We start from the raw sequence: 16735 nt of genomic DNA on the forward strand, positions 1-16735 counted from the left end.
AACGTTGAAAAAACGTAGGCGAGACATAATGCAAACGAGATATAAAACGGCACTATAAAGCGTGGTTGGTCAATTTAATGGTTATGATTTACTGTACATGTAGATTTGTATGTTCTTTTTAAGCCAGTTAAGTTACCTATTCTACAAAAAGAGGTTAACGGTTATAAGCTGTTACGTTTAAAGACAAAGCTGATCTTATTTGAAGTTCACGTATTAACCTAGTATTTTTCGAAGCGTAAGTGAGGCTATACATTAGAAATACATGTAGGCTATATTTTGCATCTTCGTGGTTTCATGTTGATGCTCATGGTAACTAGGAACATAAATTAGATAAGCATTTATGGAAGGGTAGCTTTAAAATCTGAATGTTTAGTTAGTTTTAACTACGGTATTTGCAGCTAGCATGAATTAAAACATCGTACCAAAATATTGGTCAATGGATGTAAATTACGAATTATGGACGGTTGGGCGACAGTCAATAGGGCGACAGACACTTAGGCGACACTTTCGGTTCGAAAGGCGACAACTTCAGACGGAAAGGCGACACAGCGGACAAACAGGCGACAATTCTGGACATTGAGGCGACAATTCTGAGGGCAGGATTAATTCAAAATATTAAGTCCTGCTATGGCCTGTTATGTTGTTGTGAATTAGTAGTGAACACTAACAAGACACCAACTTTATTGATGCCCAGATCGGAAATCTTGCATTAGCATACTTTTTACGCATTGCTCCACCTTACTTCCTTGGCATCTATTACCTGCTTATATCCTCATTAATGCCATTAATCTGATTACACTATTCTTTTGCACACAGTAGAATTTCATATTGTATTAATGAATGTACCAAATATTTATTTAATTGAGATAGTTGTTATTTAAAAAAACTGCTGAGATTAATCTGTCTTTGATCGCCCAACTATTCTTCTGTTCATCCTTTTCTACAAATTTAACTTTAGAGTCTGTCAACACGCTCAGAAGTCATTTAGCCAGTCACTATTTTCTTTTTCACTTCCTTCCTTGAATGCTTGGAAAAACTAGCAAGATGCTTATCAGTATGGCAAGAGTCTGAGATTCCTTACCGCCTAATTTATGACATCATAGAGGTACCAACTTTTTCAACCCCTTTGAAGCGATGCATTCTTGAGTCACTAGCATACCGCTGTTGATGAGTCATTATACTACCTTTGGCTCCTGTATCATGTATTAGGACCCTCAGTAGTAGATCTCAAATTAATGTATATTCTTGTTCTGATCGCAGTATGAAAATAAATACATACATATGGGTTTAGCTTTATACATTTTAATAAATTTGCTTGTTGGTACATTTATACAAATATTAAAGCTGATTTTTATCATATATAACTTTTAAAAATACGTATATCAATAGTTTGCAGCATTAATTTTTTTTACAATGACTTTATTCTGATTGATAATATGTAGATAAACCCATCTAGCGATAGAACTTCTCTTTCCTATCTAGAATGACGAGATCAGGTTCACGGTTATAAACTGGCAACTGAATATTACTTTCTACTAATTCTAAAACTTACATGAGAAGATAATTTGAATTACAGGAGTATAATCGTACACAGTGACTCGCAGGTGCTCGAATGCACTTGCTCTTCCAATCATACACAAAAAGAATTGCAGGAAATTCCCTAAACCACTATTTAATAAAGTTGTTATTAAAGTTCAAGCCAATGGCTGTCTATGTAATATCTTCCCATCTTTTCTGAAGTCTGTCTTTTGTTAAAATAGTCGCATATAAAAAAGATTCATAGTGCGTGTTAAAATGCAAAATATAGTATATGATGTGGTACATGGCAGCATTAACCTGCAACTGAGTATATATCACAAAGGTCTTTGAGGTGTTGATCACTCCTCATAGTCTCAAACTACAGGTTGTGTGTGCCATCGGGATCTGTGACAAGGGTAATTCGGTCAAATATCTCAAGTGACTCTAGGGTAACATGGACCAGTAGATTTCTATGCTTTGAAGTGGATCATTTCTCCATAAGCTTTCTGTGATGCTGTTTAGTCTTCTTGCAACAAGCTGCAGAAGTTAGTAAAATATGGATATATCTTAGACACCTATGTCAGAAAAAGCCTTCACTCTTCATACTCAAATAAAATCTCAACAAAAATAGATCCGTGTGAACCGCAATTTAGCCTATTGAGTCTGCATTATAATGACATTGAATTATTATCATAATTGTAAAGAAACAAGGATAAGGAAATCATTATTTCCACAAGTAAATGAGAAATTACAATAATAGGGAATTGTCTTTTCATCTCACACCAAGAGCAAACTCTTCTCCCAGCTACGGTGAATTTTGACGATCGAAACCATAAAACTATTTCTTTTCGAGGTAAGATAACTCTAAGGTTTCAACAATCAGAGAAGGGATAACTCTAAAGTTTCAATAATCAGAGACAAGATTGTCGACAATTCAGCCGAGAACGTCTTTTTGAAAAATTTTGGACAAACATGCTGATACAAAAACAAGTTTTGGTGTTTTAATTGAATAAGCTAGATGCATTTTTAGAAAAAATACCTCAATATTTTGTTAATTGTCTGGGCTAGCATAATTAGAGAAATCCCAATCCCACCAATGGCGTTTAAAAATACATGTTGCAATTTCGATTTATAAAAAAGTCTGTAAAAAACAATAACACTTTCAAGGCTACGTTTCAAAAATATACGTAAGCATAGCACACAACGACAGCATCTCATAGTTTGTCAGTACATTACCTTGCCTTCAACCAAACAGCAAACCAATTTGTCGCCTTTTAGTCTAGAATTGTCGCCGGTTTGTCTGCCGTGTCGCCTTTCCGTCTGAAGTTGTCGCCTTTCGAACCGAAAGTGTCGCCTAAGTGTCTGTCGCCCTAATGACTGTCGCTCAAAAGTCCAGTTACCGTAAATTACATGTACATGTATTTGTTAAAAAGTCCGACTTACTCATTATGAACTAGAAGCACGATTTTGAAATACGAAGTTATTAAGCACGATTCCTAAAGCTAGCGAGCATTGACATGGGGCTTGGTAAACAATTTCAATGGGTAGGTGTACTATGTTTGCCTAAACTTTATCATTGTTGGGTGGCACACTTGAAAACAATAAATTGCATACTTTTATGGTCCAGAAATATAATGCATCCTAGCATGGCTTTTTAGTTGTGAAATATATTATCTTTTTTTTAGTTGCTAAATGCAATTATATTATAGGAAACACAAAATAAATTCAGCCCATGTTTTTTACAACGTAACAAATGCTCTATTTTACATCTAACTGTAATTGCGGTTGAGGCATGAAATAATTGGAGCAAATGTAAAAGGTAAAGATAGAAGGTTAAATTTCTTTGTGTAGGTACAAGCAAGGAATGTCATAGAAGACTCGTTTGATATTTTTTTAAAACACTCACACAATACAAGACAAAAAAGGACTTGTTTGTCCCAGCTATAAAAACCACTGCACTATTCAACTCTTTCTGGCCAAGAACAACCAGAGACATTCGTGACAAACCAAGTAGAGATGTAGATGAGTGAGGTACTTGCAGGGTATTTTATTTATTTTCTGCTCTGTCTTACCTTTAATCTAAACTGCAAAATATTACTAATTCAAATACTAATTAATAAAAAATATATATGTAGGCCTATATACATAACCACTGGCAAAAGTAAAATTAAAACAATGTGCAGATTTTTTTACACAGAGTTGCCACGCTGTTGCCTCATTTTGAGGATTTTAGTGGGAAAATTTCTGATCTGAGAGTATAAAAATCACACGTAGTTTTCATTCCGTGTCATAAATTAATCAAGGCATTTCTGCTAAAGCATAATAATAAAGTAGAAGTAGAGAGTAGAAGCTTTCTATCCTCCGCAATAACTATGAAGCTCGTTTGATGTGCACTAAGCTTCTACAAAACATGAATTTTGAACATTTGTTTTAATATTCTGGCTAAATTGTGTCAAAAGCTTTAGTTTTTAAAATGTTTTTTTTTTATAATTCTGCAAATTTTGAAAGAATATTGAAGCTTTTTTTACATTTTTAATTCATCATAGGACTATCCTGAGGTTCTACCAAAAGATTATGACACCTTCAGACTATGGGGCGGGCGCGTAGAAGGAGGCGACGTGGCCCAACTGATCATTCTTGTGGTATGGTTGAAGAGGCCCACTGTATTCATGCTAAAATTGGGCGGCTAGCTCGATTTTGTTTATCCAATGGCTGTTCACCCATTAAACATCTCCGTCCGTACAACTTCAAAGGTCTGTAAGCCATAGCCATTTTTTATTTTATTTTATCAAAGCTATTGATTACTAAAGGTTTATGATTTCAATCTGCCAACAATAAAAACATCATTTGAATTTAGAAAACTATCCTTTAGTATTAATAAATTTCTAATGTCTGCTTGCTAATCTGAAGATCAGAAGCAAATTTTGTTGCCAGATAAAAATAATGTGTTCTGACCCTCATTTTGTGATGGTTTGCATTTCTGTACAGATTTATATTTTTCTTAAATTCAATTGTTTTTTATATTACGAGCCACTCTCTATAATAACAAATATAATAAGCTCAATTTTATTACTACGATCTGTTAAATTTAAAACGAATGATTTCAAACTATGTATGATTTACCTTTAATTTGGTTTACTACATTCAAAAATTGCGTATTATCCACAGTAACAAATCTCTCGTTTATCAGATGTTACATGCTATGAAGTAAGAGAACATGAAAGAGAGCTCTTTTTTTGTAACCCTAAATCTCAAGTATTATCATTCGTTAGATTCGGGGAGAGGTCTGCAGACACTTAAGGATATTGAGCCTGGTGAAACGCTTATTGCTCTTCCTAAGTCACTTCTGATCACAACAAGTGTTGCCCTTCAACTTGATGAACTAAATCAAGCTGTCAGTCGGTACTGTCTAGTTTCATAGCTGTATCTCTTTAGATTGGATTGCTCTTCCAAGGGTTTGGGAGTTGGGAGTGCTCTTCCAAGGTTTTGGGAGTTTAGAGTGCTCACTTTGTTACTTTTATGTAATGTCATCAGAATCGAAGCAAACTCATTCAAAATATGATATTATAATTAATTCTGATAAGCAGCAGTAGGTTATGGTGTTTCAGTAGCTACACAGGAGGTCAGTAGTCTACACCAACTGCTAATTATGAAGCAGGACGAGTGTGTGTTAGTTGTACATGGGCAGAGAGCTGCTGTGGCCTAGTTGGCTAGACAACTAGACCACGGCAGGCTGGGGTTCAAATCTCAAAAAATGTCAATGTTTTACAGATATAAAAACTAAAAAGGTTATTCTGAATACATGTAACTAGCATATATTAAAACTTAGTTTACCCAAAACCTGGTCTCTTATAATTCGAAAGGTTTAGTCGAGATGCTTGAAAACGGAATTTTTTATTGGTTACAGTCAAACACATTAATTAGTTAACTCTAGGTGAAGCAAAGCTTTATATAGACATTTCAAAGCTTTTGTAGTTTGGCAGTTTCTAATTTTATGTTGAAGGTATGTGTTGAAAGTGCATTTTTGTAGTACCAGTTAAACGATAAACGCATTATTATTTGGTTTCTTTTTTATGATAATTAATGTTATTCAACATTTACCTACGCTGCAAAAATGGCCGCAATCATGGAACTCTCGGCTATCAGCATAAGAATATGTTTTGTTGTAGCCGTCATCTTGTTAGGAAAGTGTTAAGACTTTGATTAAATTGTGATTCAAAGTAAGGAGAAGCAACTTGAATGTTATACTTGGAAGGCGGTAGCAGTAGGCATTTGAAATTGCATTCAGCTAATAGTTAGTCTCACCTTAGCACTCTAGTTTCACTCGTATGTTTGAAATTTCAATGATTATTTTCTTTGATGATCAAGTACCTAACCAGTGAAAGTGGTTGGTAGATTAGTGATGGAATAAAATTCTGTTTTAGTTTGGTTCTTCAACACAAAAGCAGTCGTAATCCTTGACTGAACTGATATCTGAATCACTAATCACTTTTCTAGAAGGTCAGATGATAGTAACTCGACAATTAAAATGTAGAGGCAGATTTATTAATAATAATAATGTCTATTAATATAATTTAATAATTTAATTTTTTAATATTAAGGTTAATTAACGTAGTTTAATTTATTAATAATAATATCTATTAATATAATTAATAATAATAATTAATTAAATAATAATTAATAATTTACTTTATTGGTAATGTCTATTAATGTAATTTGATAATTTATCAATAATAATGTCTATTAATGTAATTTAATTTATTAATAATATTGTTTATTAATGTAATTTAATAATTTAATTTATTCATAATGTCTATTAATTTGTTTTAATTTATTAATAATGAAGTCTATTAGAATGTGGGCAAGGCTTTTAACTACAACTAATCAAATTGCGCTGTGATATCATTCAGAAGTGAGCTAAAACCAACACCTGTGGAGCTGATGTGTGCCTTCCTGTTGTCCGAAAAAAGAAAATTGACTAGATCAGGCTGGTACGAGTACCTTGATTCGCTGCCAGAGACCTTCACAACGCTGCTTTGTATACACTCGGAGGATGTTCAACTTTTGGATGCTGGCCTAGCCGAGAAATACCAGTCCATGCTAAGCAAGGTGAAGAGGTACTCTTATAATTCATATTTCTTTGCTCTAGACTCTCAGAACTATATGAGTCTAGCTCGAGAACTCCACAGGAAGTTGTCACTGTGTTTAAATATTAGCTACAAGCGCTGGAACGTGGATGAAATGAAGCAAGGAGCTGCGCTAGCTATCAACTAATAGAGTGAGGGTAAACGAGGTATGCCGCAAAAAGTTGCCTCCAAAATTTGAGATGAGGATGTTCTTTTAAAAATTTAGTACTCTAGCTGCTGATGGCGTAGCTCAGAGAGATAGTAAATTTTTCAGACCTGAAGGAATCTCCTACAACTGCTAAAAGAGAATAATCAGTGAGGTTGAAGAGCTGCTTCATATGTGAACCAGTTGTATCTTGCTTCTATTTGGGACAGAGTTGATATTACCACCTGATTGTATTGTAATCCTCTGATTGTATTGATTAAGTTTCTCAAACGAAGGTTCCTCCCAGATTTGACACAGCTTTTATCCACGTCCAAACTGAGTGGCTGTCAACGTAGTAAATGTTTGGCTCTTGAGCTCAAAATCAAAAAGTGATTTTTAACCGACTCACGAGTTTACCTTGAGTCATGAATTCTCAGCATGTAATATAAAGAAAGTCGACGTTGTGAAATGCTATTTTTATTTTACTGGATAACAGAAGGGAGAATTTCTATAAACTGTATAAGCTGATTTTCCCAGTAAATTCCAATTTTTCTTGGTAAAAACTTATTGTCCGCGGCTGTCCAGAAAAGATTGGGTTTTTCCCAAAAAAATTCCAAGCCTCGCATGCATGCAAGATGAAAAATTGCCTGCATGCCAAACCACACAACATTTAGGTTTACAAACAAGAGCTCCTCCACACAACTCCTCAAAGTTTTTTTTGTATTTCTCTCGTGTATCCGATCACACTAATTCTCATATTGTCATTTACTTGGCCAGTCTCGTAGTTCTTGGAGTCTATTATTAGCGGTAGATTGATTGCACCATTAACCACAAAAAGTTCATTATTTCAATCTGCAAACAATAAAAACTGCATTGAATTAAAGTTATATAAGTATCCTTTAAAGTAATAAATTTGTAATTTCAAAATATTTTTTGCATACTAATCAGAAAATCAAAAAAATTTCATTTTGAGATAAGATTAATATACTGAAATTACATCTCCTCAGTTTTAAAATATTCATTACTGAAGCTAAAAGTGCAGAAGCATCTGTATTGAAGTTAAAAAAAACAGCTTCTGGTTTCTTTTCAAGTTGTAAGGTCCTCTGCCACATTATTAGTTTGTAAATGTGCCTTTTTTCTGTCTGTAGGTGAAGTGAAGTATAAATGACTGAATAAAGTGCAAAATAATGCTCTAAGTCTGACCTAATTTATTGTTATTACATAACAAATATTCTTGATTTATGATGTAAACTCTTCACGTCTGCCTTGGTGGCACCTTGTTAAGGTTGTTATATACTGTATTGTTGAAATCTGCGTAAGAGTTGTCATGCCCCATGTATTGGGTAATAAAGCATTTCTGTTTGTAGACAGTATGAAGAAGTGAAGAATATATTTGCGCGTGTCATCGGGGATGTATCCTATACTGAGTTCCTATGGGCTTGGCATGTTACGAATACTCGCTGCGTTTTCATGAACCAACCAACTTTGAGTGATGTAAGGACAACTCCAGATGATTTGGATAATTTTGCCTTGGCTCCTTTTCTGGATTTGCTCAACCACAGTCCAAATGCAATGGTTAGACTCAGTATCTTCTATTCGGCTCGAAAGTGTCACATTATACAAAATAAAAGCATCTTCAAGGCTTGTAGGAGACCCTCCACATCTGGTAAACATAGATGGATCCTTGGCCGACAGTTGTGCGTATCTTTGAAGGCTGGTTCACGCCGTATGTCCTGTTGGCAATTATTCGTCGACTATGTGCGCTGTAAATTGATGGTATCATCGAGGTCACACAGATACGTCGGGGAAAATTGCGGCTGTCAAACATTCCTGATAGTTCGCCAAGCATCTGCAACATTCTCCAGTGCGCACCGCTTCGGGATGGTGGTTGTCGGTTTATATTGCTCCCATCTACCCTATATTTTCTTTTTTGACAGTTGATGCGGGACTTGGATTTCATTGTTTCCGCAATCGCATCGTTTAATAAGAACGCTATACCGCCGACGATTCGCTAATATAAATGCAAATAGGTTTGTGATAATGTGAACATTGTTATCGCGTACGATCACAGAAGTAATGTATTGTGATTAAAACTGACGTAAGACGATATAGTGTGAACCAGCCTTTAACATGTGTTTATATGTTTATATCTACTATATTAACGGCAATCGTCTGTCTGCGTGTTTATATAGCTCATAAACCAGAACTAAAGGCACATTAGCTCAACTATGCGGACACACTCGCTAGTAGGTGCAAATTGGGTATCTCACCAAAGAGATCAATTTCTCAAAAAGATTACAAAGGTTGCTGAGCACACTACACTACTCTACTGGTTTACATACACAATGCTTCCATGACGCGCATGATTAGCAAATTTGAGTCAATCCGCAAGTTAACCTCATCATAGAAACAGCATAAATCCGCAGGCTAAGCGAGTTTTGCGATTCAAAAAACTTCATCGAAGCCATAATGTTTGCGAATAATGGAAACAGCACTTGCGAATAATGCGCATTAAAATACCGCGTCAGCTGTTTAATTTTCAATACTTCTGTTGTCCTTTCTTGATCGACTTTCATGTGTTTGCGTTGCTAGCACATGCGTCACTAATTACTAACTCATGGCGTACAAGTCCTTACCTTTTTTCAACAAAGTGCCGGAGTCAATCCGCATCATGAGAGTATCCATAGAAACATTCAGTTCGCACGGTAACACAACTCCAAATCCGAGTCATGGAAACATAGTTATAAAAGCTTGTCTTTTATGGTTTACATAAATGGTTATGGTTTTATGTCTTTCCCTCAGTCTTTCATGGTTTACTTAGATGAAACATCCCTATCAAACCTCTGAAAGGGTTTATACACCAAACAACCATTTGTTGCAGTACTGAACATAGCTTGATACACCTCTACGCTTTGTATGCAAAGCTGTGACCTTCTTTTGTAAGGGATGAATTTTCAGACTCACTTCTAGCTTGGGTACCTTAGATACGTTATAGCTCCATACTTTAGGTCAATGAGCTAGTTGGTTTCCTAGTAATTTCCTAAAATCACAATCTAACTATCATATGAGTGCCTACACGGCTGATGTAATGTCAGCAAAATGAAACAAGCAAGCTAGTAAGTAGTATACTCCCTGAACATCTCCATCTTGTGTTCAGTTGAACTATCTTGATCTGAAGAAGAGATTGTAGATAGTGCATTCTTTTGTATTCATTCGAATCCCTAATGTTCACTATAGCTTTTAGATTTTTATTGTTTTCTGTATTACACAGAGTTTCACATGACTAAATAATATGCGTGTTTTACACTAGCTGCTGTCATTGATGCTTCAATAAGTGAATTCTATGTAAGTTTCACGGTTGCACCTTCACTTTTTACAAATAGAACCGACTAGCCAATTTACTGGCTGTTATAATACACCATCCATTTGTTTTAACTTGTTCAAATGCACATATTTATTATGTTGTTACCGACTAAGCATACTTGACATAAAAAATGATTGTAACTGATGTATGATGCTAAATATATTTGTTCATCACTTTACTCTAATCGCTGCGTTACATCCTTGTTGGTTTAGTTTGTCTCACTTATGTTTTAGCATGACAGGAGCCCTTTTATCGCATGTCTGATTCAAATGAACATGAAATGGAAGAATTGCCTAAAAGGGAATAGGTAGAATGTTTAGGGAGTCACCGAGTACTATGTTTTTCCGTTACAATTTACCATCTGCATGTTTCTCATAAAATTTTTTAATGTACAGACAACCCTAGCTTAGTCAAACTAATAAAGACTGGGCCATGTCTGAATATTGAACATTAAGTACTGTACATTGAACAGCCTATTTTGTCTCACATACATACTCCTTAGCTATAATATGGTATAATATACATATACAGTGTAGATCAGCTAAGGCCAAATGGCGGATCTAGATCCGATTGCGGATCTCTGTCATTTTTTTGTGGATCTTTCAAGTTGGCTGTCAAAAAATATTTTTGAAGTATTTTTTCAAAAATTTGGTTTAAAAAATGCTTTTGTAAACTTTTCTTGGAATTTTTGTAAATTTATTGTCTTCAGAAATGAATTTTGTAAAAACAATTATAGAGCACGACTCACAAATACTCCTCTTCATGAACTTTAAGAGTCGCTGTAAGTGGCAGGAAACTGTGTTTTGATAATATTGTGAAGTCAAAGCTCGCTCATAATTTTTTTCACTGACATCAGACATACTTATTACAGCACATTCATTTAGGGATTTTTAGTCAAATTATGTATATACACAATGTTTTTTAAAATCGTATTTGTCGCTTTGTTGTGAGATGTACACAAATAATTGTGTGTTTATATATGGCAAAAAAGAAAAATGCACATTTTCAGCTCGTTGTGGATCTTTAGTTTGTCAGATTTGTCTGTAGCGGGTCATGACCAAAATCATTTGGCCATCCCTGGTGTAGATGAAAGAGTGAAATATGGTTATACTTACAATAGGCGACACTATAATATTAATAACAGTAAGAATAACAAACAAAAATTACAATATATCACTCTGGCGAGAAACTCATGCGCACGAGTCGCTTGCATTAATTTGTCATGAGAGCCAGTTATCGGTCTAAGTTGTCATTCTTCGGACAGATACGGCCGCGTCAGACAATTGTTCAGACAATAAAAAGTCGGGGAAGCATACTTTCGGGGAAGTCCGAAAAAGCAGGGGTGACTGGAAATAATTACTGTTTACTGGATGAACCCATTATGACACTACTTCGGCCAGAAACCTACATTTCTTACGAAAAATGCCGGGTGTATTATGGAAATCTTATTTCTCAGGAGCAGTCTTTTTTTAAATAATTATTCATTGTAAATTAATTCATTTAATTCAATTGTTTTTAGCAATTGAGCAGGATTATTTAAATGTGTAAAAAAGATAAAAGTGTGTCTTGTAATTATGCCTTAACGTCGGTAACTTCCAACTCAACTTAGGTAATATGATATGATTTTTCCTTGAATAGCAATTCACAATTTCAGTCTTTCTTCGTCGTAGCATCTTTCATTTATGGTCATATTTGCGCCAACACGCACAACGCAAAACCTATTTGCATCTACAACGCGTACTGTCTGGTTTATAGAGCCTTTTAATAATTTTGTATGTCACCTTGACTGAAGAATCCTTCAAGCGCTCCCAGTTACCTTTCCACTACCATTCACCAATAATAGGAAAACAATTCACACCCTAATAAACTTGAATGCTTCAAGTAATAGTTTAAACCTTTTAGGCAGAGTACGGATACAACAGTGAGACAGGATGCTTCCAGATTGTAACCCATGAAGGCTACAGCAAGTACGATCAGGTCTTCATACCCTATAGTAGCCATAGCAATCGTGCTCTCCTTCTAGAATATGGCTTCTGCATCCCTGGCAATGAGGATGATTGTATCAACTTTTCCTTTGGTATGTCTGCTCAAACTCCGAATGAGAGATCACCTCACCTAGTTTAGGCTTTGAAGTTTTCTCCTCATATACTTGCAATGACTGCATTACGCTATATGGATGGTTGTTACAAAGTGTAGGTTTTGCGCTGTGATAAATGTATTTCTTTGTACATTGTACATACATCTCCATGGCAACACAGTTTCATGACAATATATACATTGTGGGCAAACCAGAGCTTTGGTTTGTCGCTTTACTTTACCATTATTGTACCTGATCGATGCATGAAAAAGATCAGTATAGGCAGGTTCTTATATGGGCAAAGTACTAGCAATATAGTAGTTTATGCTTTGAACCTCCTCACTTCAATAGCCCTACAATCACACTGTTTCCATGCTTCGAATGGGTTCGGAGTTGCCCGCTGCTGATGACTTTGCACCCTAACATTTTAACGACCCAGAGTTGTACTGTAGATCTTTCCGAGGTTCATGAAGTGTCCCTCATTATAAAACTTGTTAAAGTAGACTCGCTTCTGGGTCATGGTCACTTTTTAATTTGTGCCTAGTCCACTAGTTGTACTAGCTAAGTCAGGATGCTTGATTGCATTTTATTTTTGTGTTTCTTATTGCTGTTCTATATATTACAAGATATCGACAGAATTTACTACCTAATATAGGCCCTAAAGATCATCAGAGGTCCTGAAAAGTCAATCAAAAACAGCTGTGAGCAGCTGTAGAATGTTTTCATCGCGGAGACCCTCACGGTTGTGTGCTGAAATTTTTTTTATTCCACTGTGGAAAGCTTAGCCGAGTTTTATTGATTCGGATCTATCAGTGGCAATTGGCGAAGCGAAATGGTATCGAATGCATTTGGATTTTATCGATTTAGGATTCAGAGTGGAAGCAACTCCGAACCCCCTTGCAGCATGGAAACACAGTCACTGACTTTATGATGCACCTTGGTTCACTAGATTCTATTATATTTGTAATACTTTATCGTAACTTGATCATGTGCTGATAGCTACTTGGCAATACTTACAGTGTATCACAACTCCAAGTAGCGTCATAGCTGCGCTGAAATCTTAGAAAATATACATTGGAGGAAAGGATTGATGCATTCATAATTGTGTAAAGTTAATAATTTCAAATGCTAAGTTTTTTTGCTGACGTTGAATTTGTAATGAAAACAAAAATATTTTAGTCCATTTTATTAGTTTCTGTACTCAACACTTGCCTTGTCTCATCCTTCACTTGATTGCAACACTTTTTTTGTCATGCAGAGGAGGTTAGCAAGATTCTCATCCCAAAAAGAGCTGATATCAGCGAAAAGCTGTCGGCAGCAGTTTTAAACTGGTAAATATACACGTATCTGCCCTATGTTTTTAACTGGAGAAATTGTTCCACTTTTATTAATTTTTGTATTGTTGTTGATCTGACAGACAGCGTATAGGCTTTAAAATATCATTGTGTCTGTGATTGTTATCATCATTTCACTGTTCAATATGTTGAACATTGTAGCCATTGCTAAATCTGTGTGGATGTATTTCCTGTTTTATTACAACTGGCAATATCCATTTGCTTAGCATCCAGTAGCATAGTAATAGCGGCCGGTTTGTAAAATGGAGGGTTTGAGTTCAATTCCTGTGCGATGCAATTTTTTGCTAACGCTGTTAGCATGGCTACAGATAGACGGACACAGCTCTTATTATAGTAAAAATTGAAATACTTTCTTATCTATTTCAGTTTTGTTTTTAGTGCGTAGGCATTTCTGAATGGAAAGACCTATTCAACATCTCCTTGTTTATTTTAGTGGCTATTTATGCGATAGCAACGGTTTGTCTTGGAGTCTGTTCGAAGCAATGCATATCATCTCCAGCAGTGACAACATTGACCTAACAGAGCAGAAGTGCAAAGAGCTTGTTGTGTCAGCTGCTGCCGATCAGAGGCTCACCTGCCTCAGCAAACTAACAAAGCAGCGTGCTACACATGAAGTAGGTCTTCGTTAAATTTGCGCATTTTACGAATTGTTCACTATAGTTCAGCTTCTTTTCATTTAGGTTTTTAACTCTTTGGTTATCTGTTTCTCAAGGACAATAGTTTCGACAACGAATCAACTAAATTTGTATTAGTAGTAAAATGGTTTTCTTGACTAGCATTTGGCTGTCATGAGCAAGCTTATATAAAGCATTGGGTATAAAATGGGGCAGCAATATGCATCATCAGCAGTCTTTAGTTAGCTTAGTTGATCGTTGGCTTGTGTTGCCATTGTGATCAGCTTTTTGTAACGCTCTCGACGTTAAGGATTGTTCCTCAAGGAAGTTACACACAGTTCCACTATTTCCAAAAATCACCAGACAATTCGATTTGATATTGCAAATAGATAACTTGTGATATATCGCGGTATTATATTATTATATATTATATTATTATATATCGCGGTATTATTAGTATGTAAAAGAACTTGTAAATTTATTTTAATATTTTTTGTACATGAGAACTTAGAAAGAAACTGTTTTGTGTTCATGAGAATTTGAAACATTTATTTCATGAGTACCTGTGTGTGTGGAAGGCCATGGAATGAGCTTATTATAAGTCTAGAATAAAGTTGTAGTTCCAGAATTGCTCACTCTGAAAATGGTCAGGTATGAGATAAACCTCCATTACATAATTTGTAGCATTGGCGATGTCTCTTTAAATGGCTACAATTTTCATATCGTTTACCTTAAAAATTGCCACCAAACAATTAAAACGTCATATCATGAAGCTCTAGTTACCCAGTTTTAAAATAAAATTCACCCTCCCTTAAACGGCTTGTCAAAATGTTTAAACTGCTAACTTTACAGCTAAAGTTATTGTCTGCTGCCACGCTGATATTCTTATAATTTTAATTCTGTTGTATTGGTTTCATGAGCCATTGCATCTCCAGGACTGTTAACTAGCTGTCAGCTTGTTTACTTTTCACACAGAATCAGAGAAGTGCAGACGAGCTGTTTATATTGGACATGTTGGTCGTCCTCTATAAGAATGAGGTCGAGCTATTGCTCAATGCTATGACGATGGAAAGGGATGAATCAGATAGGGACGACTCTAATTTGGAATGCGTCTGGGATTGTTTTTGCAGCATCACTACTGATTAAACATTCTTTCCTTGGCTTTAAACGTGGTTTAAAGACTCTTATTTTAGCGACACATCTCTAGTCAATTGCTGAAAGGCGAGTCAATCTTAAGGCCATTCGTTCATTTTGTTCACTTCACTCTGATTGTAGGGGTTATAAGGTTAACTACTGTTTACTTCAATGATCGTCTTACAAAATAATAATTTGACAACAATACCTGACCAACATGCCTTGCATTAATATTAAAGGAAGTTTGATGTAGTTTCAGGTGGTTTACCAAAAACAACACAAAATAGTTCAATTACTGATAGTAGTTAAGTTAATTTTTCCTCTTAGTATTTGCTTTTAGATAACCCCGGCCAACCGCTGATCAACCTAGTCCTGCGTAATCTGCAGGTTTTTAGTTGCGAATGTGGTGCTTGGGCTAGCGGATGGTTGTAGTACTGAAGACCTTCCTACAATGTAAATAATCCGTTACAGGAATGGTTGCATTATAAGGGTTTTAGATTATATTCGCAGTAAAATACATGTAAATTGCTTTATCCATTCCAAGATCTTTTCAAACTCCCCTTTGTCCATACCAAAAGAAAAAACTTGACATATTTTTTTTAATTTGTAAGTTTTAATTTTAATTCAAAGCTGCACCGTAACTACAGTATTATTGGTTTGCATCAACAACCTTTCTCCTTTTTGCTGATCAGTTTTACTGGTTTTATAGACCATGATTGCGGTAATTTTACAATAAATTGACTGAAAGCGCACATCTTTGGCATTCATTGACAAATATTTGCTCATTTTTCCAAACAGCCAAGTCTATTATGCAAAGTAAAACTAATAACAAATATTTATACGCCAACAATAAAGCAAAACAACAAAATATTTTTATTGTAAAAAAGCAGTTCGAATGTTTCGTCCTCCATCTGTCCACCAGCATGAAATTGAATTGTAGCAGAATGGACGGAACCATAAAATAGGTTGATTAGGATAAAAGACAACTTCTGGCGATACACCAACTCTTGATATTTAGATTGGTGGACCGACACTGTAACACCTGCACAAATCGATCACTTTTAAGCATATATGAACGATTGCACAGCTACCTATTCTCCGTTTTGTCGACACATCTGACAATCTATCACGACGAACTAGGAACTCGTGGAAATCGTATGTTTATATATATCCATATATATATTTAGTAGAGAAACGATGATGGATTTGCTAAGCTCAGCTTTTCTAATAGCCATACGTATTGAGCTATCCTGAGATTAGCCTAGTAATACGCAAGCCAGCTTTCGTGAACAGTCAATGGACTAGCGCACAACTCCATATATATAAGCAGCTGTAAGCCAGTGTTAACAGGAGGGGCAAGAAAGTTCAACAAGAGAAGAAGCCATATTGAGAGAGGGAGAGC

General features: G+C 35.5%; 1 protein-coding gene across 2 annotated transcripts; it reads left to right on the plus strand.

The window, feature by feature from the left end:
- The first annotated feature begins 97 nt into the window (after positions 1 to 97).
- On the plus strand, positions 98 to 16069 carry LOC137408438 (SET domain-containing protein 4-like). 2 transcript variants are annotated; one of them, XM_068094967.1, is made up of 9 exons: positions 98 to 235; positions 4065 to 4271; positions 4791 to 4920; positions 6429 to 6635; positions 8157 to 8364; positions 12056 to 12230; positions 13489 to 13561; positions 14019 to 14199; positions 15175 to 16069. In XM_068094967.1, the coding sequence occupies exons 2-9, from the start codon at positions 4109 to 4111 to the stop codon at positions 15343 to 15345; spliced, it is 1308 nt and encodes a 435-aa protein (XP_067951068.1). In that variant the 5' UTR covers positions 98 to 235; positions 4065 to 4108; the 3' UTR covers positions 15346 to 16069. The 2 variants fall into 2 exon arrangements, with proteins under 2 accessions (XP_067951068.1, XP_067951069.1); XM_068094968.1 differs by having other exon boundaries at positions 6429 to 6627; positions 8161 to 8364.
- Positions 16070 to 16735: the final 666 nt, after the last annotated feature.

This window comes from Watersipora subatra, chromosome 11, assembly GCF_963576615.1.
Source record: "Watersipora subatra chromosome 11, tzWatSuba1.1, whole genome shotgun sequence".
Classification (NCBI taxonomy): Eukaryota; Metazoa; Bryozoa; class Gymnolaemata; order Cheilostomatida; family Watersiporidae; genus Watersipora; species Watersipora subatra.